This window comes from Cyanistes caeruleus, chromosome 17, assembly GCF_971803275.1.
Source record: "Cyanistes caeruleus chromosome 17, bCyaCae1.hap1.1, whole genome shotgun sequence".
Taxonomy (NCBI): Eukaryota; Metazoa; Chordata; class Aves; order Passeriformes; family Paridae; genus Cyanistes; species Cyanistes caeruleus.
In genome coordinates, this window is record NC_141717.1 from 2,014,235 (window position 1) to 2,041,970 (window position 27,736).

A 27,736-nucleotide genomic window follows, 5' to 3' on the forward strand; every position below is an offset into this window, starting at 1 on the left:
CCGGCCCGGTGGCGGCGCAGAGGCTGCGGGCGGCGGCGGGGACGGGCAGGAGGAGCGCGGCGGGCGCCGTGCGGGGACGCGATGCACTCGCTCTTCAGGAAACGCAACAAAGGGAAATACAGCCCCTCCGTGCAAAAGAAGAGGTGAGTGACCCGGCCCCGGGCAGCCCCGCTCCTCCCGGGACGAGCGGAGCCGCCATCCCGGGGATCCCGTCCTGCAGCATCCCCCCAACTCCGCGCCGGGGCTCGGTGGAGCTGAACCCTCCCGAGGTGTGGGAATCCCTCCCGAGGTGTGGGAATCCCTCCCGAGGAGTGGGAATCCCTCCCGAGGAGTGGGAATCCCTCCCGAGGTGTGGGAATCCCTCCCGAGGAATGGGAACCCTCCCGAGGAGTGGGAATCCCTCCCGAGGTGTGGACACCCTCGAATGTAAGAACCCCCGAGGTGTGAAACCCCGAACTGTCGGCACTTCCCAAGAACTTGTTCCCCTGGAGGTGTGGGCACCACGGAGATGTGGACACCCCTAAATGTGGTCACCTCTCGAGGAATGGGCATTGCCGAGCTGAGGGACCCGGAATTGTGACATCCTCGAGGTGTGGGCACCCTCCGAGTGCTGGTAAAGCCCCTGACGTGTGGGAACTCCGATGTTTGCCCCCCCTGAAGTGCCAGCTCCTCCCCGAGCTGGGTTCACATCTCCTGTGCCGGGTGTGGGTGCAGAGGTTGCTTCTCCCAGTTCCCCTCCCATGGCAGCAGCAGCAGCTCCAGCGAGCCGGTTCCTTCCCTTCCCAGGTGTGTGCTGGGTTAGATCTCAGAGAAAAACAGTCTGGTTGTTCTCCACCTTCGTCCCCTGCTCCCTCAGGACCGAGGATTTTGTCTATCGTCGTTTCCTCGCTTCCTCCGGTGGCGTGGGGACGCGTTTCGGTTGTGCTGGTGAAAGCAGAGTGTTGAATGTGCCCTGTGAAAGGTCACTGATAAAAGGGAAAAGGTGTAGAAATCTCTCCCCAGGAAGGCTCAGCCTCTCTGGGCTGGACAGCCCCCAGCCCCTGCCGGCACCGGGATGTTTTTCCAAAGAGCTGGATGCTGGGATTAATTCAGAAGAGTGTCCTGTGTTTCCCAGAGGAGCTGCAGGGGCTCTGGAGCATGTGGAGTGCTCCGGGATTCTTGGGGATTCAAGGATTCATGTTCAAAGCCCGTGGCTTGTTCATCCCTTTCCGTTCCTCTCCACGTCCTTGCCGCTGGACTCGGAGCAGCCGCCCTGTCCCAGAAATCCTCCTTTGGGAAGGAAGCTGGGGAGCTGCTGCAGGGCTGGGGTGCCCGCGAGGACCCAGGAAGGGACCAGGCAGCGCAGAGAGCACCGACATTTGCTGAGCAGGGGAGCCCCTGGCTGCCCCCGGGAGCTGTGGCGGGGGCAGGGAGCTCCCCAGCGGGGAGGGCTCTGCCCTGGCCCAGGGCTTTGCTGAGCTCCCCCTCCCGGGGCTGAGGCTCCAGCCCTGGGGAAGGCTCCCCCGGCAGCCCGGCTGGCTCGGCAGGCTCCCGAGGCCCGGGGCAGGCTGTGCTGCCGGATCGTGCCCCGGGGAGGGCAGGAGGAGACGGGGGTGGCACGGAGCCCTCTGAGGCTCCCCGGTGGCCCCGGCGTTCCCTCGGGTGAAGGATGGAGCCGATACCCGGGCGCATTTCTGAGCTTCGGGGGAGCTCGTGGGCGGCTCCAAAGTGAGAAACGGGGCTGGGCCGGCAGCGCAGGACTCCGGGAGCATCAGGATGCTGTGAGGCAGGAGGAGACAGACCTGCACGGTGCGAGGTGCCCACCCTGGGGCTGTGGCCGGGGTCTCCACGCTGTGCCCCGAGCGCTGCCAGCCCTGGGTACCCCCATGGTGCTCTCGCCATCGGCCGGAGGATGGGCTCGGGAAGGAAGAAGCTTCCCTCCTCCCCCCTGCCTGGAGCCCGGCCCCGGGCAGGTGCCAGAGCACCTCCGGAGGCTGCGGGCCAGGCTGAAACCTCTGTTTTTCTGGCTGTGGTGGCTGAGGAAGCAGCGCAGGGCTGTGCCCGGGGCCTCCCTCCCTCCCTCCCTCCCCGCGCCCGGGCTGTCCGTGCGCACCTCGGGGAGAGCTGTGCTTATTAGCCCCAATTTGTTAATTCCTGCCTTGGAGTTTACAAACATCTGTGAATCCAGGGAACACTCCCACCGTGTGGAAACAACCCCACCATCGAGATGGGGAAGCCGGTGCCCGACCGGTTGAACAACTTGCTGGAGGAGGATTGCGAAGAAGCGAGGAGCTCCTGCCCCGTCCCCTGCTCCAGGCACTGCCAGGCTCCCGCCCAGCTCTGCTGCCAGGAAAACAGCAACACCCCAGCCATGCAATCCACCGCCCCCGCCGGCAGCACGGACCGACATTTCCACACCGGCTGAGCCCGGCCGGATCCTGCGGGCCGGGGCTGCACCTCGGGCAGGGCTCCTGTCACCGAGCCTTCAAAGCACCGAGGGCCAGGGCGAGAACCCAGCACCGGTTTGGCAGGAGAGAGGGGCACTGGAGCGTGTCCTGCCAGCCCCGGAGCCAGGGCCAGGAGCTCAGCTGAGGGAGGCAGGGGCTGCCCGGGGAACACGGTCCGGCAGCAGGACAGAGCCTGGAAAGGAGCCACGGGTGCTTTGGTGGCTTCCTCAGCCTCGGGACACAGCCTGGCCAGGATGGGAACATCGTGATCAACAGCACTGACACCCAAGCCAGGTGCTACAACCTGCCCATGAGCAGCTGTTTGTCCCCTGGATGTGACAGGTGCCCTGTCCCAACCCCAAAGTGGCCTCGAGCTCCCGTCCAGCAGCACCAGGGTCCAAGTCTCTCCTTAGGAACGGCTCTGTCATCTGCCTGGGCTCAGTAGCCATCCCCACCCAGCCCTGCCTTGGCTGGGGATCCTGGAGGATGAGGGTGACATTTCTTTTGTCTCATGGAATTGATTCCTTTATTCTGCTCTCATCCCTGAGTGTGGGAAGGCCCTGGGAATTCAGCTGTGAGCACCACGTTATTACATGGATGTGTGTCCCTGGAAGGGAAGGCACAAAAGCCTTGAGCAGAGCCACAGTGTGGGGGAAACCATCAGCCTCCTTCCACATCGTGTTCCTCAAACACTTGCCATGCTTAGGAAACAGGAGATTGGCTTCTTCTTTGGATAGCCCAGGTTTGGCAGGCAAAAAACAGTGAGGGTGGGCAGGCCCTGGCACGGGGTGCCCAGAGCAGCTGTGGCTGCCCCTGGATCCCTGGAAGTGTCCAAGGCCAGGCTGGATGGGGCTTGGAGCAGCCTGGGACAGTGGAAGGTGTCCCTGCCCATCTAATCTGAGCCATTTGATAATTTTATGATCAAAACCAGTTCAGAGCTGCTGCTGAAAGTCTCCCTCCTGCCAGCAGGAAAGTTGTTCATCCTCGGGGTCCTGGGGGTGAGAGCGTCCAGCCAGGAGTGCTCCCAGCCCTGGGACCCTCAGCAGTGTCAGTCCCCAGGTAAGAGGGGGTGCAGGCACTGGGACAGCTCTGCCTGCAGGGCTGGCACCCATTTCCAGAGGCTGTTTGGAAGGGCTGGAGTCAGCAGGAGCCCCAGACAGCAGGTGAGTCAGGAGCTGCTCAGTGCTGAGGGCGGAGAGAGCCTCCCATGGCCCTCCCTATTTCTGCTCTCATTTCCATGCAGATTACAATGAAATATCACCATCCCTACGAGGGAAGATAAATACAACTGGAACAGGCTGGGCTGAGCACAGCAACCCTGCTGTCCAGCTACACCCTGACGTGGGCAGCTTGACAGAACTCTGAGCTTTCAGCCAGATCCTAATCTCTCCCAAACCTGAATTACCGTAGCCAGAGCCCAGCCCTTGTGCCCTCTACCCTGCCACAGTTTCACTCCAGTGTCATTAAAAGCAGCATGAGAGAATTTCATGCAGTGGGAGCTGTGGCTCGGGGAGCTCTAAGGACATTTACAGATCAGGGCTGTGGCCTTCTGGAGGATTCATTCAGTTTAATCCCAGCAGGGCTGACATGGGAGAGCTTTTTATGAAATTTATATAAATGGGCATGAATGGGGATGGAACTGAGAGCAGCAGTGGGTGGTCACTGTCTGCTGTGCTGATTGTCCATCCCAGTGGTGGGATGCAGTGAGCAGGATCTGTGCTCAGGTCCCCTCCTCACCCAGCTCCCCTGTCCCTGGCCAAGCCATCCCACGGGGGAAGCCCCTGGCATGGGAAGGTTTCCTGACAGGAGAGCAGCACCCCTGAGCAGGACAGAGCTTCCCATCCACCCTCCCAGCGAGGATCAGGCTCCCGGGACAAATTCCCAGCAGGAGCCTCCCCAGGGAACTCAGTCACCTGGAGCAGTCAAAATCCAGGAGTGTCTGAACATCCTCTCTTGAAGGGATTAAGGAAACAGCCTCCCTGCTTGGAAAAAAGGAAACTTGAGAAATCCAAGGGATTTTCTACCACCTGCCAGCAAGCACAAGATCTTTGCACATCCTGGAGAAACTGATCTGAGGGAGGTTTGCTTTTCCCAGTGAGGGTGCAACCTAATGAGAAGAGAGAAAGAAAAAGGAATAGAGGAAAAAAAAGTCCAGTTTTTAGCAGCAAAGTTTTCATATTACAATAATTATCATCATATTTGTCGGTTGAGAACATCTCTTAATAAAAATACCCCAACAAATCACAACTGAAATACTAAGAAAAATCACCAAAACTCTAAGAAAGCAGAAGAGAGAAAAACCTGAACCCTAAAAATCCCCCTAAGCAAATATATTGGGTATTCAGAAATACCCAAACCCCTCTGAAATCAAGGTCTTGAGGTCAGAACTGTGATACATGGATGAAGTGCTGTCTGCCATGGCACAGCTGCTTCCTCCTGGTCCCTCAGCTGGACCAAAACCCGTTCCCATTCCCAGTGGGAATGACCTGGGGTCTTTCACACCACCCAGGCAATGGCACTGACATAAAACAACTCTTCTGCCGAGCACAGCTTTCCATGAGAGAGATCATTTTTTCCTTCCTGACCAGAGAAAGTTAAACTTCTCCAGAAATGGCAAAGCCAGTTTTTCCAGGCTTTTTTTTTTTTTTCTCAAACAAAGCCTTATCTATTCCAGCAGAACAGCTCTGCAGTTCCCCCCTCTGCTGCAGCCCCACTGGGGCTGTGCCCTGGGCACCTTCGCTCCTGGCTCTGCTCAGTCTTGTGTGTGCTGCCCATCCCAGCTGGGCTCTGGCCAAATCCTGCCCTTCTCCCTCCCCAGCTCTGCTCCATGCTCCAGCCATCCCCCCCAGCCTGGTTTTTGGCCCTGGCTTCATTTGTCTTACCCTGCCAGCAGCTCTGCTCCAAAGCCTGATGCACCCATGGCTCTTCCCAGAAGCTTCCCAAAAGAGCCACGTCCTGTCAATCCCATCCAAACACTTCTCCTGGGACAGCCAAGGCGCTGCTTTGTGCTTCTCCTGCACAGAATCATGGAATGGGCTGTGTTGTAAGGGACCTTCAAGCTCATCTTGTCCCACCCCCTGCCATGGCAGGGACAACTTCTCCTGTCCCAGGCTGCTCCAGGCCCCATCCAGCCTGGCCTTGGACACTTCCAGGGATCCAGGGGCAGCCACAGCTTCTCTGGGCACCCTGTGCCAGGGCCTGCCCACCCTCCCAGGGAACAATTCCTTCCCAATATCCCATCCATCCCTGCCCTCTGGCACTGGGAAGCCATTCTTCCTTTTCCTGGTGCTCTAGCATCTTCACCCTTGCAGCAGAAGAAGGGCACAGGGAAGCCAAACTCCTCCATCCCCTGGCATGGAGATTTCAGCCAGGGTTCAGCTTTCCCTGTTTGACATCCAGCTGGATGCAGGCACTGTGCTCCTCCTCTGGTTTATCCACACAGACCCAGCTGTGGAGGGCACAGGTTAACAAGTCTGATGTTCTCACATCAGTGATGTCCAAGCTGGTTGATGAAGTGGCACCAAAGTAACAAGTACAGAGAAATAAATACACAAATAAGAGAGATCTTACAAGAGAGGTTCCCATTCTCTCTTATTTCTCTGTTTATTCCTGCACAGTTGTTACCCCTGCATTTCCCCAGCAGTGGGGTGAGCGCAGCACACACTGAGCTCCCTGCCCAGGGCAGGAGGGGGGGCACAGGAGCAGCTCCCTCACGCTGCAGTTTTGAGCTGCAGCTCCCTTGGGAGTTTTTATGAGAGTTCCCTGTCCCACAGCCTCAGCTGGTGACTCTCACATAAACCACAGAGGTGGAGAGAGCAAACAGCTTCTCTGGTGTGTCAGGAGAGCCAAGCCATGCCCACATCACATCCCAGCAAGTCCTTGCTTGCTCTGAGCATTTTTTTGCCCTGGTCATCCAAACACTGCACATGGAAGCAGCAGTTTCTGGGACAGGACTATTCAGTTTCTGAATCATGGGAAAACCATCCCCTCCAACACAGGGAATTGCCATTTTCTGGTACTCTGCCCCCTCTTTCCCCCAGCCCCCTGAGAAGGGATCTCACAGCCCCACGGGGCTGGAGGGTGGCTCTGCCCTGGCCCTGGGCTCTTGCAGCCATTGAGGGCAGGAGCTGGGGAGGGGTGTCCAGGGCAGCACCCCCAGCTTGGGAAGGGGCTGGCAGGGCACAGGTGATACCAGGGATGAGGAGAGCCTGTGGCTCCAACCTGAGAGAGGAGCAGAGTGAAGGGGACGAGGGGCTCACCCTTGCCTGGACACATCATCCTCATCCCAAACTGGCTCAGCAGAGCTGGCACCTGATGGAGAGGGTCAGGGCTGGGCTGTTGCACTCGCTGCTTCCAGCACCTGAGATCAGTTTTGCTGATGCAAAGTGAGCACAAAGGCTGGGCTGAGGCTCCAGGCTCAGTTCTGCTCTCCAGGTCCACAGCCTGAACCACAGCCATGGATCAAAAAAAAAGCCTGGCTTAGGTTTATTTTCTCCCTACACTTTAGAGGTTTCAGTCAAAACTAGAACTAGAAAAACCTCAGACTTCTTCTGGGTTTTAGGATGGTTTTCCCATGCATGCTGCAGATCCACTGAAACTGTGAAGATCCATCCTTGGACTTGCTGGAGTCACTGAGGTCGAGATAGGGCACAAGGAGAGGAGCCAGCAAGAGCTTCCAGCTCATCCCCAGCTCAGTGCCAGCCCTCACCATGAAGCATCCCAAGCTCTCACCTGGATAATGAACCTCTCACATCCTCCAAGCTCAGGTGGCCTCCAGTCCACGGGTGGGAGGTGAGGAAGGCTCCTTGGTGGCCACAAGCTCTGCCAGGATGCAGGAGATGCCAGCTCTGAGCAACCATCACCCGGAGACACGCAAACACGTGCAGCACATTTCACTCGCCCACTCCAAACCACTAATTCCACCTGACTTTTGCACTGGCTTCTGTGGGATGATGAAGGTTGGAAAAAACCCCAAAGTGGATTTTGAGGAGCTGCTTCTACCACTGGAGCAGGACCCAGCCACCCACATCCCGTCTCCCTGTGCACCCTGCACCCTCCAGCTGCAGTTATTGAACGCAGGATGAGAATCATCCTTGGAATCATTGCAACCACAACTCCCAGCGACCCCTTCCTCGTCTCCTCTGCCCAGGAATGGCCACTGGGCTCATTGCTGCTGATGCAGGAGGTGCCAGGCAGGCAGCAGGCACGGAGATGGACACAGACCTCCAAGTACCATCCTGATGATGCAGCTGCTATAAAAAGAAAACCATCAGTGTAAACCATGCTCATACCAGAACTGCCCAGGGAAGTGTGAACTTTCCTGGAGCTGTTGGATGCCACAAGGCTCCTGCAGCCTGGGGCAGGTTTGAGGTAGGGAGGAACAAGCCCAGAGCTGGGGTTTGGTTTGTTCTGCTGCACTGAAGCGACAGCACACGGGGCAGGCAGGAACAGGTCCTGAAACTCAGCTCCAGAGTCCTGGGGTCAGTTCTGGGCTACTCACAACACCGAGGGGCTGGAGCGTGTCCAGGGAAGGGAACAGAGCTGGGAAGGGGCTGGAGCAGCAGGAGCAGCTGAGGGAGCTGGGAAAGGGGCTCAGCCTGGAGAAAAGGAGGCTCAGGGGGCCCTTCTGGCTCTGCACAACTCCCTGACAGGAGGGGACAGCCGGGGGGAGTTGGGCTCTGCTCCCAGGGAACAGGGACAGGAGGAGAGGGAATGGCCTCCAGTTGTGCCAGAAGAGGTTTAGGTTGGATATTGAGAAATTTCCTCCATGGAAAGGGAGGTGAGGCCCTGGCACAGCTGCCCAGGGCAGTGGTGGGGTCCCCATTCCTGAAGGGATTCAGAAGCTGTGTGGATGTGGCACCTGGGGACACTAGTTGGGGGTGGCCTTGGCAGTGTTGGGGAAATGATTGGACTCGATGTACTTAGAGGTTTTCCAACCTTTACAATTCCATGATCCTACCTAGGGATGCAGGAACTGTCTGTGCCACGAGCCAGCGCTGCTGGGATGCTGGTGCTCCCCCAGCCAGCCCTGCTCATCCTCTCCAGCTGCTCCAGCAGCAGTTGACACTTCCAAGTGCCATATAAAGATTAATTCTGCCACCACATAACGAGGTCATTAAGGCTCATATTAAGGTGGTTGGGACTGGACTGAGCCAGCCTTTGGTTTAAGCCCAAGTGGCAAAGCAGCACAGCTGGGACACCCCAGCCTTGGCAGCAGCCTCAGCTCCCTCCAGCTGCAGGGATTCGGGGAGCACACCCTGCTCCTGCCTCTGGTCAGGGGTGGGGGAGCTGTGGGCAGTGCCTGGCACACGCCCCTGGAGCTGGCCCTGGCACGCTGCAGCCTCTCCTTGCAGCCACAGTGACAGCAACGAGATGAAATGTTTAAAATAACCCCAGCAATGCAGAAGCTGCATCATGGATTGTTCTGTCTGTGCTCCAGCTCTGCCGGCCCTGCACTTGGATGGGAACATTTGGGCTGGCCTTGCACCCTGCCAGCCAGGCCAGTGTCACCCTGGGAGCAAAACCAGTGCCCAGCACAGGAGAAAGCACTGAAAAAGATGCAACGTGTGTGATCCCATCCCTTTGCTGGGTTTAAAGTGTGAATAACTCCTTGCAGAGAAGGAAGCCCTGAGCATGGCAGAGAGGGGCAGAGCAGGGCTGCAGGCAGGGGCTGCCCACGGGCAACAGCCTCAAACGGGCACCTGCCCTGTGGGCATGGGGGGCCAGGGCCTCCCTGCTGCTCCAGCTCCTCTATTTCCACCCTGGACCCCCCTTTTCAGGCACAGGATGGGATTGTTGGGGTGTCTGTGCAGAGCCAGGGGTTGATGATCCTCATGAGTCCCTTCCAGCTGAGGATATTCTGTGGTTCTCTCCCTGTCCCTGCTCTTTTCTTTCTTGCTCCAAGGCTGAGGGAGGCTCAGGCATCACTCCCATTTCCACCCGTCCCCCACCCGCTCCTGGCCCACTGGCTGAGTATTTTGGAAAGTGTTGGAAGGCAGCAGTGAGTCACACACAGCTGCAGTGCCTGGCAGGCTCTGCTGGCCCCCGGCCACCCCCGGGGTCACGGCACCCCCGGGAGCTGTGAGCAGCTCTGGAGGGTGATGAGCCCCCATTCTGTCCCCAGCATCTCCAGCAAAGAGCTGACCGAGCTCATCGAGCGCCTGCAGAAAAATGCTGACCAGGTGGAGAAAAACATCGTGGAGACCGACTCCCGAATGCAAAATGTAAGCAAGGCACTGTCCCACGCTCCCAGGCTCCTCCTGGCAGCCCCATCTCCCCTCTGCCTCCTGCCCCAGCCCTTCGCACTTCCTCTCCTGTGGCACATGTGGGTGGCTGCCCAGCCCTGGTACCTGCATTGGGATGATCTTTAAGGGTCATTTAAGGGTAATTGGGCTTCCCCTGCTCATGGGAAGAGGGTGGGAGGGTGTTCCAGGGCCCTGAGTTCTCCCCTAGCCAGGGGGACAGTACTGTTCAGACTGGGGACGTGCATCCCGGCAGGGAGCTGGGGTGGAGGAGGAGGAGGAGAGGCCTGAACCATCCTCCTCATCCCAAAGGATCACCCCAAGGTGCTGCAGCTCCCCAGCCCCTCCCCAGCAGGTGAGATTGGATGGGACTTGGAGCAATCTCATCAAGTGGAAGGTGACCCTGCCCATGGCCAGGGAGTTGGAGCTGGATGGTCTTTGAGGTCCCTTCCAACCCAAACCATTCCATGATCCTGTGATAGGAGAGGGGAAAGCAAAATACATCCCAGGTGGATGGGAAACAGCAGAGCTCCTGCCCCTCTCCAGTGCCAAGGGAGAGTGGGGTGGGATGACCTCTGGGGGACCAAGGGGTGACCCTTTCTCCTGTCCCCACCGTGCAGGACCTGCACAAGATCAAGGCGTGCCAGCTGGCTCAGTACAAGGAGCTGACAGCACAGAAACTCTCCGAGTCCGACAAGCTGCTCTACGTGCTGGATGGGGACGCGGCCGTGGCCCGGCACATGAAGCACCCCCAGGGGGACATGATCACAGAAGAGTGAGTGCCACGGGGACACCTGTCCCCAGAGCCCTTGGACTGGGGGGAGGCTCTCCAGGGGCTCTGCTCAGCTGCTGCCGGCAGTGGGGGGTCACAACCCACATTAGGCTGTGTGCCCACCCTGGGCATGGGGAGTGTGACAGGATGGCAGCGTGGCAGGGTGGCACCTGCCCGCTGTGCCCCACGCTCTGCCCCAGGTCCAGCCTGCCCGGAGCTCACGGGGGCAGCCCCTGGCAGAGGGCAGAGCACAGGAACCTCTGCCCTTTCTCTGCCTGGCCACTGCATGGTGCAGCTGCTGCCAGCCTGCCTGGGCTCTCCCCCATGGGGGCCTGGGGGAGAACCAGCTACACCCACCAGAATTAATGCCAGCCCCTGCCCACATCCTGCATCCCACCCTCACCTTTCCCTTCCCGCAGCATCCGGCAGCTGAAGGAACGCGTGGCAAACCTGAAAGTGAAACACGAGCAGATCTACAACTTCCCCCTGCAGCACATTGAGCCCCAGGTCAACTGGTCAACAGTGATCGAGGAGAAACAGGTACCAAGGGGGCCACCAGGGCCACTGCCTGGCCAGTAGCACCAGCTGGGCAGGGACTCCTGCAGCTCCCCATGGAGAAACTGGCTCTTGGAAAGCTTCTGGGCAGCTCCACACTGGGAGCAGCAAACAGCTGGGTAGCAGGGGAGGGGCAGAGATGGTGGGACCAGGAGCCAGTGCTCGAGGTGGCACCGGTCCTGGCCTCAGCATCCCCACTCACTGCCTTCTTTAGGATCTACTCCAAGGCCCTTATTTCTTATTTTCTCCCACTCCCTACACTCTTCCAAGCAGAGAAGGCTTTAACCCCCCCAAACTGTTTTTTCCATGGCTGGGAAACACAGCACACTTTGCAGCACAGCTGATTTCACCCATGTGTTCCTGGGGCATCCATACACTGCAGCCACTGGAGCCCATCCAAGCCCAGCCCCATGGCCACCTCCAAGAGGAGTTTCCTAGGTCCTGGCAGCCTCACCCCATTCCCCCACTGCTAACCCCAACTCCTGTGCACCCCAGGACGCGCTGAGCAGCAAAGGCTTTGGGACTGACCTGCCTCTGGTCAACAGCCAAGTAGAAGAGCACAACATCTTCCACAACGAGGTCATGGCCATCGGGCCACACATCGTCAAGGAAGGCAGCAAGGTCAGCTCTCCTGCCCCTCTCCCTGCTGCCCTGCAGAGTCAGCCCTGCCCCGAGCCCTGGATGAAGGGGAGGGTTTCCCACCATCCAGGGTGCTGCAGCCTGGTGCAGGTCTGGGTGGGTGTCCAGATCCCCTCCCAGTCTGAGAGCCCAGCATCACACACCAGCTCTGGCTTTACAGTGAGGCAAATCCCATAAACCACATCCCCTTCCAGCCTAAACCCACATCCCTCTGCACCCTCGAGCCCCTGGCACACCATCACTCTCCAGACACCGCTCCTAACCCTTCCTTCTCATCCAGGAAAACATGAACGACTTCCAAGCCAAATACCAGAAGCTGCTGGTAAGAGCCTCTGGGATCCTGGGGGAAGAACCCTCCTGGAGAGGTCCCTTGTTGGGGTGGCCGGGCACCCCTGGGGATCCCACAGAGAGGAGCTTTGGGCTGATCTGTCCCGTTCCCCTCCTCAGGCCAGCTCCCAGCAGCGGCAGCAAGACCTGAACTCGCTGCAGGATTACATGCAGCGCTGCACCAACAAGCTCTACTGGCTGGATCAGCAGGCCAAGGACAGGACCCATTACGACTGGAGCGACCACAACCTGGACTACCCCAGCCGGCGCCGCCAGTACGAGGTCTGTGTGATCCCGGCAGCCTGGCCCTGCTCCGGCTGCTGCTGGCCAAAGGAGAGCAGGGCATGGGGCCAGGGGAGCTGGGGGAGGGCAGGGAATGTTCCTTCCCCTGTGCCTCAGTTTCCCCCAGCCCATGGTGACGGGCTTTGAGGTGTCCAGCTGGTAATACCGGGACAGTGAGGTTGATCCTTACCTCTGCCAAAGATAACGTGATGGGGAAGTGTTCCCATGATAGAACATCATCACCCTCACCCTCCTGGCCTTTATCTCAGTTCTGGCTTGGCAGCAGTCACATCTTTAGCAACATCTGCAAGGGAAGGAGAAGTGAAAGCTGCAGTGGGAGAACGGCACACTTTGTCTTGTGGAGCTGCTCAGCCCCACACTGCCGCCAGGGTCCCCTCCCTTTGCATGGCATCAATATCTCACCTTTCTCCATCCAGAACTTCATCCACCGGAAGCTGGAGGAGAAGGAGGAGGCCATCAACAAGCTGCACGCTGATGGGGATCAGCTGCTGGCCCAGAACCACCCTGGGAAGAATGCCATCGAGGTGAGCACCAGGGATGGGTCCCAGCTCCCCATCCCCCTGGAGCATGGGGGACTCACCCAGCCCTTCTCCAGAGTGGGACCCGGTGCCAACACCACTCGTGACTTTAGTTCCTGAGATGCCAAGGGCAAAAAAGCCTCCTTCACCTGCAGAGGTGTAAATACCACAGGAGGAGGAAAGATAAACTTAAGGAGTTCTTCCCATCTTCCTCATTCCTGTGGCAGTTACCCTGTGCCCACCTAGAGAGGATAAATGATGGTGGAACTCCTCCCTGCCTGGCAGGAGGATGGACACAAGGATTTGCCACCGGCACACAGCCTGTGCTCCCGTGGGATCATCCCAGGTTCCCCCTGAGAGCATCTGGGTGGCTCCAGAGGCAGCCAAAGCTCACTCAGGATGGCAACTGGGACTTGTCCCTGTCACAGGGGTCTCGCTGATGTCCCCCTCCCACCCCTGTGTTGCAGGCTCACATTGAGGCGGTGCACGCTGACTGGAAGGAGTACCTGAACCTGCTGATCTGTGAGGAAAGCCACCTGAAGTTCATGGAAGACTTCCACAAGGTACCACATCCCTTGTTGGAGCCTGGAGAGCGGGTGCTTGAGATCCTAGAATACAAAAATTCTTCCCATTCTGGAAATTGGGTAGAAGAGATGGAGTGCTCTCTAAAACTGGGATTTTGAAGGCTAGGAGAGCACCTTGAGCTGATAGAACAGAAGACATAATTGCTCAGGTGCCTAAGGTCAGTGCTTGCTTGGCCAAAGCACGACTTGCAGAAAGCTTCTGCTCCAGCACTGGGTTTCATGAGGCACTGTTGGTGTCAACTTCCTTGTCCCCAGGACAGCAGAGATCCCTCAGCCCCGAACACGGCATGGGGAGAGCTCGCATGCTCCACTGGGAAGTAGAACAAGTCCGTGTAGGAAATCCCAGCTGCCACAAGCTCCCCCCAGGGAGCCTGGCAGAAGGGCTGAGTGTCCCAGCTGAGCTGGGCCGACAGATGTCTGCTGGATAAATGGAATCTGACAGCCAGGGAGGCTCTGCAGGGGAGCAGGTCGGGCTGGATTCCTCTCCCACAGCCTGGGCGTGTTCACCACCCCATGAGTCTCCTGCCAAAGCTCAGCCGTGGTGCCCAGCCCAGGCAGTGCCTTTCTGGGGATGTGCCAGAACAGCTGCCCCAGGGGATGGTTTGTGTGTGGAAGGGCTTGGCTCTCCCTTCTCCTGGCGCTGGCAGTGGTGGCACCACACACCGTGGTGATGCTGTCCCAGGGAAACGGAATTGAGGGCAGGGAAAGGTGGGACTTAACAACTCTGCATGGAATAATAATCTCTTCCTGGTTGTTGTTCCCCTTGAGCTGATGTCCTGAGCAAGGGAAATAGTGACCCTCGTCTTTCTCCACATATTCTGGATGTCCAGATGCCCAGAGTAGCTCCTGGTGGCTGTGTGAAGACCATGAAGGGTCTGCTCCGTGTTTCAGCCTGGAAACCTCTCTCACAAGAGGCTTTTCCTTTCTGCAGTTTCAGAAGGACACTAAGGATGCTCAGGAGCTTTTGAAGAAGGTGGATACAGACCTGGACCAAAAATTCAGCCCGGAGTTCAAGGACAGATACCAGCTGGAGTCTCTCCTCCGGGAGCTGGATGTGAGTGGCTGCAGGCAGGAGTGCAGGGGAGGCAGCAGCAGGAACCACTGTCCCCAGGGATGTCCTCGCCCGTGTGGGCACCTGGCCCAGCTTTCTCCACGGGCAGCAGCAGGGCTGTGCTGCTGCCTCCCCGTGCCCGGCCTTCCCCCAGCTCTTCCTTCCCCCCTGGCTAGAGATTGCCTCTCCCCTAGCAACGTAATTGCTCACTGGGCTGGTTTTTATTTGTTCTCTCATTGAGTTAGCGCTCGTTAAGGGTGGGAGCATAATTAGACCTGCTGCCAGAGGAGGTTGTGGAACTCGCTGTGCTGCAGTGAGCTGGGCTGAGATCGCCCACTTGGGAAGGGCTGTGCCGAGCCTGAGCCCGAGCCTAAATCCAAGCCCAAGTCCAAGCGTGCTGCAGCAGGCCCAGCTGATGCAGGTGTCCCAGGACAGCTGATAGCCCTTCCCAAGAATTGTCCCCTCTCCTGCATGTTCCATCCCACTCAGCATCTCGGGATCTCCACCTTCTGAGGTAGAAATAAAGCAACTGCCGGAGATCCTTGTGGCAGGGCTGGAATGAGTCCTGGGAGTGGGGCTATCCACCAACACACAGCCACGCAGCTGTGGGCTGTGCACCAGGGAACCCTGCCACTGTCTGCTGGCACAGCAACCCCTGGGCACAGTCCCAGTCCTCAGCCGGGCTGCAGAAGGAGGTGGGAGAGTGCAGGAGCACTTGGAACAGGAACACAGGGCTGCAGGAGATGCCTTCAGCACAGGAGAAGCAGCAGTCTCTGTCCCGGCCGCGTGGGAATGAGCTCCTCCCTGGCTGTGAGAGCCCAGGAGTTCGTTCTTTCCCTGTTTCCTTACTGCTTCTTGTTGTTGCCCCTTGCCAGGACCAGGAGAAGGCCTTGGACAAGTACGAGGCGGTGGTGAAGTCTCTGCAGGAGCGCAGCCAGCAGGTGCTGCCCCTGCGGTACCGGCGGCAGCCGCCGCCGCAGCCCGTCCCCGTGGAGGCTCTGTGCGAGTACGAGGGGGAGCAGGTACCGCCACCCTCCGGGACGGGACACGGCTCTCAGGCCAGTGACAGGGCCGCTGGGGGAAGGAGCAGGTTGTTCCAAGCGGTGGTGCTGGATTCTGCAGGGGGAACGAGGCAAAGGTCGCCCTCGGCCCAGTGGGAAGAGCGGGAGGAGCAGGAGGGGTCCGGGGGAAGCGCAGCCTCGCTGCCTCTCACACACCCTCGGGATGTTGCGACAGCACAGCTCTGTCACATTCCCACGCTCCCTGAGCTGATGTCCCGGCGTGTTCCTGAGCAAAGGAACGCCCCAGCAGCACCACCATTCCCACCTGGCCATTCCCAGTGCACATCCCCTCATCCGCGGCTGCCGGGGGCCTGAGCCGGCCAGAGGGATGGGACAGCACAGCCACAACGGGAGTGGCAGGGCTGGGACAGGAGCCAGCAGTTCCAGCTAACTCAGCTGCCGGCTTCTCCGAAAAGGAAATCCAGAGCACAGCCCGGGGAACGCCTCCTCATCTCTGCCCGAGTGGGAATTCACTCGCCGCGGCTGTCGCAAGAGGCACAGCTCGGTGTCCGCAGGCTGCGGGAGGGAGGAGCAGGCACATGAGCTCCTGCCAAGGGACGGGCTCTCGGAGGAGCCGGGAGCAGGGCTGGGGCTCTCGGAGGAGCAGGGCTGGGGCTCTCGGAGGAGCCGGGAGCAGGGCTGGGGCTCTCGGAGGAGCAGGGAGCAGGGCTGGGGCTCTCGGAGGAGCAGGGAGCAGGGCTGGGGCTCTCGGAGGAGCTGGGAGCAGGGACAGGTTCTCGGAGGAGCAGGGCTGGGGCTCTCGGAGGAGCAGGGCTGGGGCTCTCGGAGGAGCAGGGCTGGGGCTCTCGGAGGAGCAGGGCTGGGGCTCTCGGAGGAGCAGGGCTGGGGCTCTCGGAGAAGCAGGGCTGGGGCTCTCGGAGGAGCAGGGCTGGGGATCCTGGCCGTGCTGCTGTGACCGGCTCCTGTCCCCCAGGGCCAGATCAGCCGCGGAGCCCACTACACCCTGCAGAGGAACAGCGGAGACCTTTGGGAAGTGGCCGACAGCGCAGGAGACACGCTCAGCGCCCCCGGGGTCTGCTTCATGATCCCCCCGCCCGACCCAGAAGCGCTGGCCCTGGCAGAGCAGTACGTGCCCCCAGGCTCGGGCAGGTCCCGCTGCCCCCCGGCCTTTGCCTTCCCCAGCCCCAGGCGCTGCACCCTGTCTGGCACCCCGGGGCTCTGCCCCAATTCCCACAGCCAAGCCCCGACTTCTCGGAGCCTCGGGCTTCCTCCCGAAGGGATTCCGGCCCCTTCCTGCTTGCCCCAGCTGGCAAAGGGTGGCCGGCTCTGAGCCATCCAGGTGCTCCCTGCTCTGGGGGCCGTCACGGCAGGGAGAGCTGCCCACCCCTCCCCCTCAGCAGGCACGTACCTGCCTCTCCCCTGTTCCAGTGAAGACGCTGCTCTACCCTAACATGGGGTGAAGGTGTTTTTAATCCTGCCCTGCCCCCACAATCCCTCCAGAGCCGGAGCTCCTTCCTGGGCAGTGCTGGGATGGTGACGGGGTGATGGAGAGGCTGAGGGTCTGACTGACCTCCTGCTGTCCCGTTCTGCAGAATTGCCAAGCACTACGTGAGCGTGAAGGAGAAGACCAACAACTGCAAGAACATCCTCCAGCAGCGCTATGAGGGGCTGAAGGCAGACAGCATCGGAGGTGTGGGGCGGGAGGGCGGCCTGGGGCACAAAAAGGCTTGAACTTAGGTGGTGGAGCATCTTATGTGGGTGTTCCCATCTCCTAAGGGTGCTGGGGACAACAGTGATGGATGGATGGATGGATGGACGGATGATGGATGGACGGATGATGGATGGACGGATGATGGATGGATGGATGGATGGATGGATGGATGGATGGATGATGGATGGATGGATGGAGGATGGATGGATGATGGATGATGGATGATGGATGGATGGATGGATGGATGGATGGATGGATGGATGGAGGATGGATGGGGGCAGAGCAGCCAGGCTGTGGTCAGTGCAGGCCAGGCTTGGGGAGTGCAGGAGGAGGAGGGTTTGGCACTTGCCAGTGGGACTCAGCCCACATCCAACTTCCAACCAGCTTTAATCTGGTCTCCTCTTGGTTTCCAGATGCTGCATCGGTTCGGGGACGCCAGCTCCTGGCAGGACTGGAGAAAGTCACCAGTGACCTGGACAAGCAGGAGAAAGCAATAACAGCAAACCTCCGGCCACCGCTGGAGCAGAGCCGGGCAGTGCAGGACAGCACCGAGCGCTCCAAGGACCTCAAGGTGGGGCCTGTGGGATGGTGCCTTGCAGAGACTCTGCTCCCAAAGGGTCTTCAGCATGGTTCTCAATAACCAAGAGTGCTTAAAGTGCTCCCTGAGCCCTGGAAATGGGGTGTGAAGTGATGCTCACAGCTTCCTGCAGCAGAGATGGGGAGCAGCCCTATGAGCAGCCTCAAAAGCCCAAAATCTTTGCCCTGCTTCTGGCCCAGCTCAGTTGGATGGGTAAAAGGTGGTGGCTGCAGGTGGTGGCTGTGAGGATGAGATGGGAGCCCTCAGGGTTTGATCCTGCCCATCATCTGAGCACAGTTACCTTTGCTACCACTATCACCAGCTCAGAGAGGAACAGGAAAACCCTTGTGGTCCGAGACAGTTTCTCCTTGTGGACCTGGCTCCTCCAGGCTCCAGTGCCGGTAGCATCCAGCTCCTTTCCTCTTTTTCAGACCCCTAATTAAGCCAGGCTCCATGCCACAAACCTCCCTTGGTTTAGGAGGAAGTTCAGGTCATGGTTACATCACTTGCCCAGGGCTGTGTCAAAATCCAGGTGCCACCACAAGAGAAAGCAAATTGCCCTGACTGCCTGCAGCACTTTGGTGTCCAGGCAGGGATTAATCCGTCAGAGCCCAACGGCCCAGAGGAATCCAGCATGTCCCTGACAGAGCTGGAGCTGCTGGGAACCACTCCCCAGCTGGAGTTTCCTTGCTAAGGAGAGACAGGTCAAAAGAAAGTCAGCCAAAAATATCCTTCTGTGCCCTGCAGGGCTGAAAGGCACCTTCCACCAAAAACAAATCCTCAGCCCTGACTTCCTTCCTCACCCTGGACAGCCAAGTGTGGCTCCTCTGTAGGCACCAGGTCCTGGCTCAGCTGCTCTAATGCCTTTGTTCCTCCTGCAGAACATCACCAACGAGGTCCGGCGGATCGAGCCTGAGAAAACGAGGAAGATCCAGGAGTGCGAGGCTTTCATCGAATCCGTGCCCAACACAGGCAGCGCCACCCTGGTGAGGAACAAGGTGGACAACACCAACAAGAAGTACGAGCGCGTGGTGCAGCTGCTCAGTGCTGCCCAGGAGAAGTAAGTCATGGCTTAAATCCCGGCTTGAGCCCAGCCTAACGCAGGATCCTGCAGGAGGAGGGTGCAGGTGTGCTTAAACACCCTCCTCTTGTGTCCCAACAGAGTTGAGGTGGCCACAAACCTGGAGAGAAGCCTCCAGCAAGGCCGAGACCTGCTGTCAACCTATGAGAACAAGCTGGTCATAGATGACACGGTACCAGAGGACTTGAGGGTGGTAGACAGGAAGAAGGAAGAGCTGCTGGTGAGTTTCCTGCCCTGGTCACATGCTGCACATGCAAAACCACTTTCCAAAAGCTGCGGTGATTCCTGCTCAACTCACAAGCTTGGATCCCCCAGCTGGGGGTGAGAGCTCACCTTGACTGCAGTAATCCCCACCTACTTCAGACACAAACACTTCCCATCCTCAAACCAAATCAAATCAAATCAAACCAAACCACACTTGAAGTCTCATGATTTAACAAAAGGACTAATGCAGACTGATTCCCTTTCTACTCTGCCTTTGTGAGACCCTCCCACAGGGTCTTGTGTCCAGGTCTGGAGTCCTCAGCACAAGAAAGATGGATCTGCTGGAGCAGGTCCAGAGAAAATGCTCTGAGCCCCTCTGCTCTGGAGCCAGGCTGGGAGAGCTGGGGGTGCTCACCTGGAGAAGAGAAGCTCCAGGGACACCTCAGAGCCCCTTGCAGGGCCTAAAGGAGGGTGATAAAAAAGAGGGAGAGACACTTTTTACACAGGCAGATACTGGACAGGACAAGAGGAATGGTTTTAAACTAAAAGAAAAAAGATTTAAATTAGATGTTAGGAAGAAATTCTGCTCTGGGAGAGTGGGCAGGCCCTGGCACAGGGTCCCCAGGGAAGCTGTGGCTGCCCCTGGATCCCTGGAAGTGCCCAAGGCCAGGTTGGCCAGGGCTGGGAGCAACCTGGCATAGTGGCAGGGGTGGAATGAGATGAGCTTTAAGCTTTTTCCAAACTTTTTTTCCAAAACCTTCTGTGATTCTTATAGAAATGAAGGATAAAATGGTCTGGGAAAAGCAACACAGTGGCCTGATAGTGGAAAGATGAGCCTGGCAAGGCTTTGAGAACAGTTACTGCTTGGAAAAACTACCCAAACTGGCAATTCTTCTGCTGTAGAAAGACCAAGAACCGGCTAGGCCAGAATTTTCTGTGTTCCTTCAGCTTTTCCATGAAATCCCAAGTTCAGACTAACATGGAAGAGCTTTCACTGCTCCTTCCACAATTGCTGCACTGGCAAGAACAGGATTGAGCCTTGCATGAGGAGCAGCAGCTATTTTGCACATTGCACAATAGCAAAATTAGCAAAAAATAGCAAAAAAGTTGCATTGAACTTTACTTTTAAAGTTCAGCAGGTTGAGGAGGGAGTAAGAGGTAGCTTTTCTCCTGGTCAGGTTTACCAGGGGCTTCTGCTTTCCATGTAAACCTTGAACTTGTTTTTTTCCACCACTGGTGGCAGTGCTGCAGCTCAGCCATGCAGCTCCAGTGCAGTTGATGTGGGTGACAACAGTGACAAGAGCCTGGCTTGTGTGAACCCCAGAGAATCCCCCTCTCCTGCTTTTTCCCCCAGGCTATGGGCACTGAGCTCCAGTCCAAGAAGTTCCTGCTCAGTGAAGCCGAGCAGAACCTGCAGAGGACCAAGACATGCTCCAACACCCTGGCCAGCAAGTTCCAGGAGCACTGCCCGGACATCGAGCGCCAGGAGGCAGAGCTCTACAAGCTCAACCAGCGCTTCAACAACCTCAGCAAGCAGATCGACCACAGGTGAGGCTCCAGGGCAGGAGAGCTGGGATATTTGCTGTGGAGTTGGAACCACGCTGGAATTGGAGGAGGCACAACACTATCCTGGGAAGGAGGAGTTGCAGAAAGGCTTCCAGGGAGGTCTGAGGAGGAAGAGGGAGAGGTTGCTGGCAAGTGCTGGCTGGGTAGAGCTGGGAAAACAAGGATTAAATTCTCTGGCAACAGAGGTGCCAAGAGAACAACTCTGGCTCAAATCCATGTCTTTAGGGAGCAGGGGAAGTGGGATGGGTTAAGAGGTGCCTGCAGCAGGCACAGGAAATGTGACAGGACTGAAGCTGAGCTGATTTTCCCCACAGAACGCAGACCCTGCAGAAAGCAAAAAGTGCCTACTCCAACTACCGCACCAACTACGACAAGGTGAACCAGTTCCTGTGCAACATCCCCAACTACGAGCCCCAGGAGACTGACAACATCCAGCAAGTGGAGATGAAGCTGAAGAGCCAAGCGGTAATTCCCAGAGCACCCTGGGCTCCACAGGGAGAGGAGAGGGAACAATACTAAAAGAAACAGAGCTTAGATAGCTCCTGAACATCAAATAGAAAAATAGAAATATTTCTTAGATTTATTCTTGTGCTCTAAGGTCCCACTGTTCTCCTGTGCTTTGTTTACACATAACAGGGCTGCTCAAGCAGGTTGGAATTCTCAGGGTTGTGATTTTAATGGTAACTCCCAAAAAGGCTGAGGGATGCATTTGGGTGTTGTGTTCCCTCTGACCTGTATCTCTGTGTGCCCAGGCACTGCTCAGTGACATTGCAAGCAAGGAACAGGAGGTGCAGAAGGTCTCTGCCACAGCTCAGCAGTACCAGCAGGCAGTGAAGGTAAGGACTGAAATTCTGCCTGTGAGAGAACAGAGAAACAGAGTATTTGGGTTAGAAGAGACCCTAAAGCTCATCTTGTCCCACCCCCTGCCACAGACAGTGACACCTTCCACTATCCCAGGCTGCTCCAAGCCCCATCCAGCCTGGCCTTGGACACTTCCAGGGATCCAGGGGCAGCCACAGCTGCTCTGGGCACCCTGTGCCAGGGCCTGCCCACCCTCCCAGGGAACAATTCCTTCCCCATATCCCATCCATCCCTGCCCTCTGGCAGTGGAAGCCATTCCCTGTATCCTGTCCCTCCATCCCTTGTCCCAAGTCCCTCTGCAGCTCTCCTGAAGCCCCTTTAGGTCCTGGAAGGGGCTCTGAGGTGTCCCTGGAGCCCTCTCCTCTCCAGGTGAGCACCCCCAGCTCTCCCAGCCTGGCTCCACAGCAGAGGGTGGGGTTTTGTGGCCTTCCCCAAAAAACAGGTCAAGGGGTGAAGTTGTTAAAGCCAGGGCAGCTTAGGAGCAGCCTGTGCATGAAGGGGACCCAGTAACTTCACATTTCTCCTGGGAATGTCCTCCACAGGACTACGAGTTGGAAGCTGAGAAGCTGCGGTCCATCCTGGACCTGGAGAATGGCCGCAATGGCTACACGAGCAAGAAGCCCAGGCTGCAGTCCCCGGCTGCCAAAGTGAAGGAGGAGGTAAGCAAGTGGGGCCAGAGGAGAGGGCAGCTCACAGGACCACTGGAGGTTTACAAACACCCACATTTATTGTGGGGACCTTGGTCCCACAGGGGACCACAGGCAAGGGCAGGGAATCTGGAGGAAGGGATTTTTCATCATTTTTTTGAACTGGGCTGGCGAGAATGAGGGAGAGAAAATGCTGGATTTAACACTTTTAGAAGGGAAAAAGGAAGAGAAATGCCAAAAACCTGGACATTTTTCCATTCTCTAGACTTTCAGAGACATTTTACCACCAAAGATAGAAATACTTACGGTGAAATGAAGCCACAAGCTACTTACTTATGCAGGATCTGTTTGCTACCTGCTTCAGACTAATCCTGCTTATAGAGGCAAGCAGATGTGTCCACCTGGCTCTTCCTCAGCTTCCTCACCTGTTTCTTACTGCACCTGTTTTTGCTAGAGTAGAAAATTCACAGTTTGACCATGAGTGTATCAGGTGACCTCTCCCAAATCTTGGCAGTTCACTGCTGCAGGTTTTTAGAGGAGCACCCAGAGCTGCCTCTTTAGGGCCTGCTGTTTCTGGTCTTCTCAAGCTCTTCCCAACACGTTTTTGCTCTGCAGGAAGCTGTTCTGGCAGCCAAATACACAGAAGTGAATGCTGTGAACAAGCAGAGGCTGCAGAACCTGGAGTTTGCCCAGAGCCTCCTGCGGCAGGTGAGTGATCACAGGAGCAAGGTGACACACGTGTGGGACCCAAGGACACGTGTGAAGGGCACATGTGGGGCTCTGCCAATGCAGGCTGAACTGGGAACAAGTCTAGCCGCTGTCCTGTCTAATCAGCACTCACTTAAATCAGACAGACCAACCCCCAGTCCCATTTCCCACTCATCCTAGGCAGCTCCAAATAATATTTAACCCTCTTGTTTTGCCATTCTGCAGCAGAATTAGTATCCCTTGTGGCTCAAAGCTTTGTTCTGACAGCAGCAGGCATTGCAGAAGTGATTTCTCAGGCTGGGAACCCGCAGAGAAGTCTGTTTGCAGATGCACCCTGTTCAGAGTTTGCCACAGCTCAGCTCCCTTCTGTTGCTTTGTTGGAGGCACTGATATCCTGGCCTGGGTCAGCAATAGTGTGGCCAGCAGGACCAGGGCAGGGATTGTCCCTCTGTGCTGGCACTACTGAGGCACCTCGAGTTCTGTGTCCAGTTCTGGGCACCTCATGACAAGGCAGACATTGAGGGGCTGGAAGGTCCAGGGCAGGGAACAGAGCTGGGAAGGGGCTGGAGCAGCAGGAGCAGCTGAGGGAGCTGGGAAAGGGGCTCAGCCTGGAGAAAAGGAGGCTCAGGGGGCCCTTCTGGCTCTGCACAACTCCCTGACAGGAGCGGGGGACAGGGGGAGTTGGGCTCTGCTGCCAGGGAACAGGGACAGGAGAGGGAATGGCCTCAGGCTGGGCCAGGGGAGGGTCAGGTTAAATATCAGGAGAAATTTCTTCACTGAAAGGGTTGTCAGGCATTGGCAGGGGCTGCCCAGGGAGGTGGTGGATGTGTTCCACCATTCCTGGAGGTGTCCAAGGAATGACTGGACATGGCACTCTGTGTTCTGGGCTGGTGGCAAGGTGGGGATGGGTCACAGGTTGAACTTGATGATCTTGGAGGTTTTTTCCAACCTCAATGATTCTGTGATGATAAGCACCAAAAGTGTTAAAATTAACTGGATTTTTTGGACTGATTTTTTTTGATCCTTTTTCCAACAACAGCAGCCAGAGATTCAGGTGACACAAGACTTTGCCCAGACCAAAAAGTCTGTAAGGCCTGTGGAAGAAGTCTGGAAGTTGAAGAAAGAGCTTGAGGATGAGACTCAGCGTCGGCAACAGCTCGAGGCAGAGATTGAAGCCATTCAGAACAACATTGTCCACCTGCAAAACCAGAAGCCCCAAGAAACTGTGGTGAAGAAAGAACTGGTGAAGAAGGTGCCTGACCCCCAGCTGGAGGAGAGCTTCCACAGACTGCAGCAAAACCTGGCAGAGGAGCAGCGCAAGAACCAGGTGCTCCAGGATGAGCTGGAGGCTCTTAAAGTCCGTCTGCGTGTTCTGGAGCACGAGAAGAGGGAAGGAGGGCAGGAGTACATTGTGAAAGAGGTGCTGAGGATTGAACAAGATAAAGCTCAAGCTGCTGAAATCCTCAAGCTCAAAGAGGAACTGGAAGAGCTCAGGAGGCAGGAAGGAACCAGGGAGAGTGAAGTTATCCTCTTACGCCAACAAATTGCTGTACTGTCCAGCGAGAAGAACAAAGAGCAGGAGAAGGTGACAGAGAAGGAAGTGCTGAAGCTGCAGAACGATCCCCAGCTGGAGATGGAATTCCGGATGTTGCAGGAGACCAAGGAGAGGGAGAGTGCCCTTCGGCAGAAGCACGAGGAAGAGCTCAGCTTCCTCCAGGAAAAGCTCAAGCGTCTGGAGAAGGAACGGGCCATCGCCGAGGGCAAAATCACCGTCAAAGAGGTGCTGAAGGTGGAGAAAGATCTGGTCATTGAGAGGGAGGTGAACGAGCTCCGGCGCCAGTACGAGGATGAGAAGTCCAAGGGCCGTTCCAATGAGAGGGAAAAGGCTGAGCTGCTCAGGAAGATCCAGCTGCTGGAGGAGGAGAACTCCAAGGTGGTTGTTCAGGAGAAAGTGCGTGAGATTGTGCGCCCAGACCCCAAGGCTGAGAATGAAGTTGCCAACCTCCGCTTGGAGCTGGTTGAGCAGGAGAGGAGGTACCGCGGTGGGGACGAACAGCTGAAGAGCTGCCAGAATGAGCTGGCTGCTCTGAAGAACAGAGGGCCCCTGGTAGAAGTCAAAGAAGTCATTAAGGAGGTCATTAAGTACAAGAATGATCCAGAAACCGAAAAGGAGTTACAGCGGCTCCGGGAGGAAATCATAGAGAGGACCGGAGCTATCGAAAGAGCTGACCTGGAGATTTACCAGCTGAAACAAGAGATACAAGCTTTGAAAGACACCAAACCTCAAGTGCAAATGAAGGAAGTTGTTCAAGAAATCCTCCAGTTTCGGGAGGACCCCAAGACTAGAGAGGAGGTAGAGTCGCTGCGAGTGCAGCTGGCAGACGAACAGATGAAGCACATCGACCTGGAGAGGGAGCGGCTTCTCCAAGAAGAAAAAGTAAGACAGAAGGAGGAAGAACTTTCTCAGGTGAAGGAGAAAGTGGTCCAGCAGGAAGTAGTGAAGTATGAGCAGGATCCTGCCTTAAAAGCTGAGGTGAACTCCTTCTCCCAGAGCATCGAGAGCGAGCTGAAGCAGATCGATGGCCTCCGTGAGGAGCTGCGCAAGCTGCAGAGAAGACGCTCCGAGCTGGAGCGGCAGCTGGAGGAGCTGGAGAAGGAGAGACAGGCCCGCAGGGAGGCTGAGCTGGAGGTGCAGAGGCTCAGGATCCGGCTGAACGAGCTGGAAGAACAGGAAAGAGAAACGACAGAACGAGTGACTGTGAAACAGAAAGTGATCCTTCAGCAAGATCCCCAGCAGGAGAAGGAGCATTCCCTCCTCAAGCTGGAGTTAGAAGAAGAGAAGCACCGCAGACAAGTCCTGCAAACCGAACTAGAAGCCCTGAGAAAGAAGCTCCTTTCTTTGGAGAAGATGGAGGTCAAGGAGAAAGTGGTCTTTTCAGAGAGTGTCCAAGTGGACAAAGGAGACACAGAGTACGAGATTCAAAAGCTGAAGAGCAACCTGGAGGAAGAAAGTAGGCGCAAGAGGGAGCTGGATGCAGATATCAACCGCCTGGAAACCAGGCTGTCCGAGGTGGAATTCAACAACTCCAAGTCATCAAAGGAGCTAGACTTGTTAAGGGAGGAAAACCACAAGCTCCACCTCGAGAAACAGAACCTGCTGATGGAAACAAGGAGACTGCAGTCAGAGATTGAACTCACCGCAACAGAAGCTCAGGATTTGAGAAACATGACCCACGTGGACAGTGGAATAAACCTGGACTCCAGGTTCCAAGCTTTGGAAAGAGAGCTAGAGGATCTGAAGCAGTTATCCAGAGAAAAAGATGCAGAGATTGAGCAACTCCAGAATCGCCTGAAGACAGTGGCTATCAAGAGGGAGCAAAGGGAGAACCACCTGAGGCGCTCCATCGTGGTCATTGACCCCGACACAGGGAAAGAGATGTCTCCAGAGGAAGCTCACGTGTTTGGCCTCATTGAATGGAGCCTGTTTGTCAAGCTGAAGAGCCAGGAATGTGACTGGGAGGAGATCTCAATAAAGGGTCCGAACGGGGAATCGTCTGTGATCCTGGACAGGAAGTCTGGCAGGGAGTTCTCCATCGAGGACGCCCTGAAGAGCGGGAGGCTCACTGCGGCCCAGTACGACAGTTACCTCAACAAGGAGATGTCTATCCAGGAGCTGGCAGTCTTGGTGTCCGGAAGCAATTACACAGCGCTCACTCCACTTTAGGAACTTCACTTCAAGAGCAGCCAGTCGGAGCTGCAGCACCTTGTAGACATCCAGATCACTGCAAAGCCTCGCCCTCCTTCGCGTCTTCCAAACTGCTACAGCCTCTGCCCCGGCCATGCTATGCAGCCACACCGCTTGCTGTCACACACTGCAGAAAACACCACCAGTAGTGGAAAACATCTGCCAAACCTTCTTCCCCTCTTCCTACCAGAAAACAAGAGAAAGCCTTAGGACAGTGAAGTGCCTCAAGTCCGAAGACTCAGCAGAACCTGTGGTTTCCTCAGCTCCTGCTCACGTAGTCATGTATGAAGCCGTGTCGGGAGAGAAGACTGAAGGTCCAGGTGACTCTGAGGTGACCTCAGGAGCTGGTTACATCAACTGCATGTTGGTAAGCCAGACAGTCCCACCGTGGACACCTGACTCAATGATGGGCTCGTCCTCTGAGAAAACCAGCTCTGTGCAAGCCAAGGTTTCAGTCCAGAATCACCACATCAAGACCCACCACCACCATTTGTTCACCTCTGTGCCTGTGCTGCTGGGGAGGAGTGAAGGTCTACTTTGGTGGCACCAGCCACTGACCCAGGAGAGGCATTCACACACCCCAGAGGTCAAGGAAAAGGACATGAAGAGATGGCAGAACCACCAGACACAAGGGGCTGTGCACAGCATGCAAGGGAACCCAATGCAGAGGGCCTCCCACAGACAGCTCCTTCCCTCGTGGTTAAAAGCTGTTAGTGCTGGTGTTTTCCTGGATGGAGTTACATGCAGCTACATGTTTCATTTACTTGTGTAAGGGAATGGGGAATAGAGGGGAATTCTATTTATAGTACAAAATAAAAATGCAGTGGTTCCAATCAGGTGTTTGGTCTTTATTAATTATGGCAGCCTCCTCATCTTTGGCAATACAAGAAGTTGCCATTATTAAGCCAGAATTAAACCACTAGAATTATTCATTTTAGCTGTTGGCTCTTTTCAAAGAGGGAAATTGCTGGAGCAGCGTTTGAGCAGGAACTAATTGGCAGCATTAGATGGGAGTGAACTGCACTAAGGAATGGGACTGACTGCAAGGTGTGGGAGAACAGAGGATTACAGTGGGATGGTACCATTCACTTCCTTTTCCCCAAATTTCAGCTAATACCCAAACCCCAGGGAGCTCTGCTGTCCACAAATGCAGTCATCAGCATCCCCTGCTTATCCCTCGTGGCTCTGGGGATGAACA

General features: G+C 56.7%; 2 protein-coding genes across 5 annotated transcripts in view; one reads left to right on the forward strand and one right to left on the reverse strand.

Moving 5' to 3' along the window:
• PPL (periplakin) lies at positions 1-27,371 on the forward strand. The gene is made up of 22 exons (XM_086854588.1): positions 1-143; positions 9,550-9,649; positions 10,288-10,442; positions 10,859-10,979; positions 11,490-11,615; positions 11,914-11,955; positions 12,081-12,242; positions 12,680-12,787; positions 13,249-13,344; positions 14,297-14,419; positions 15,292-15,438; positions 16,412-16,563; positions 17,031-17,128; positions 17,563-17,720; positions 18,608-18,786; positions 18,889-19,027; positions 20,366-20,559; positions 20,892-21,042; positions 21,330-21,413; positions 21,981-22,097; positions 22,701-22,793; positions 23,833-27,371. The coding sequence occupies exons 1-22, from the start codon at positions 82-84 to the stop codon at positions 26,515-26,517; spliced, it is 5,292 nt and encodes a 1,763-aa protein (XP_086710714.1). The 5' UTR covers positions 1-81; the 3' UTR covers positions 26,518-27,371.
• Positions 21,229-27,736, reverse strand: part of UBN1 (ubinuclein 1) — a 33,101-nt gene continuing 26,593 nt past the window's right edge. For all 4 annotated transcript variants that reach the window (XR_015277386.1, XR_015277388.1, XR_015277389.1 and 1 more), the window contains 2 exons: positions 22,419-22,535; positions 21,229-21,432 (listed from right to left, as the gene is read on the reverse strand). The gene's annotated coding sequence lies outside the window, so the exon portion shown is untranslated. The remainder of the gene's footprint in view (positions 21,433-22,418; positions 22,536-27,736) is intronic.

Excerpts from the sequence above, each read along its gene's own strand:
- PPL (XM_086854588.1), top strand. The coding sequence starts at position 82 with ATGCACTCGCTCTTCAGGAAACGCAACAAAGGGAAATACAGCCCCTCC. Across the intron at positions 12,243-12,679 it reads GCCGGCGCCGCCAGTACGAG|AACTTCATCCACCGGAAGCT; the intron begins GTCTGTGTGATC and ends TTCTCCATCCAG. Across the intron at positions 20,560-20,891 it reads AGCAAGCAGATCGACCACAG|AACGCAGACCCTGCAGAAAG; the intron begins GTGAGGCTCCAG and ends TTTTCCCCACAG.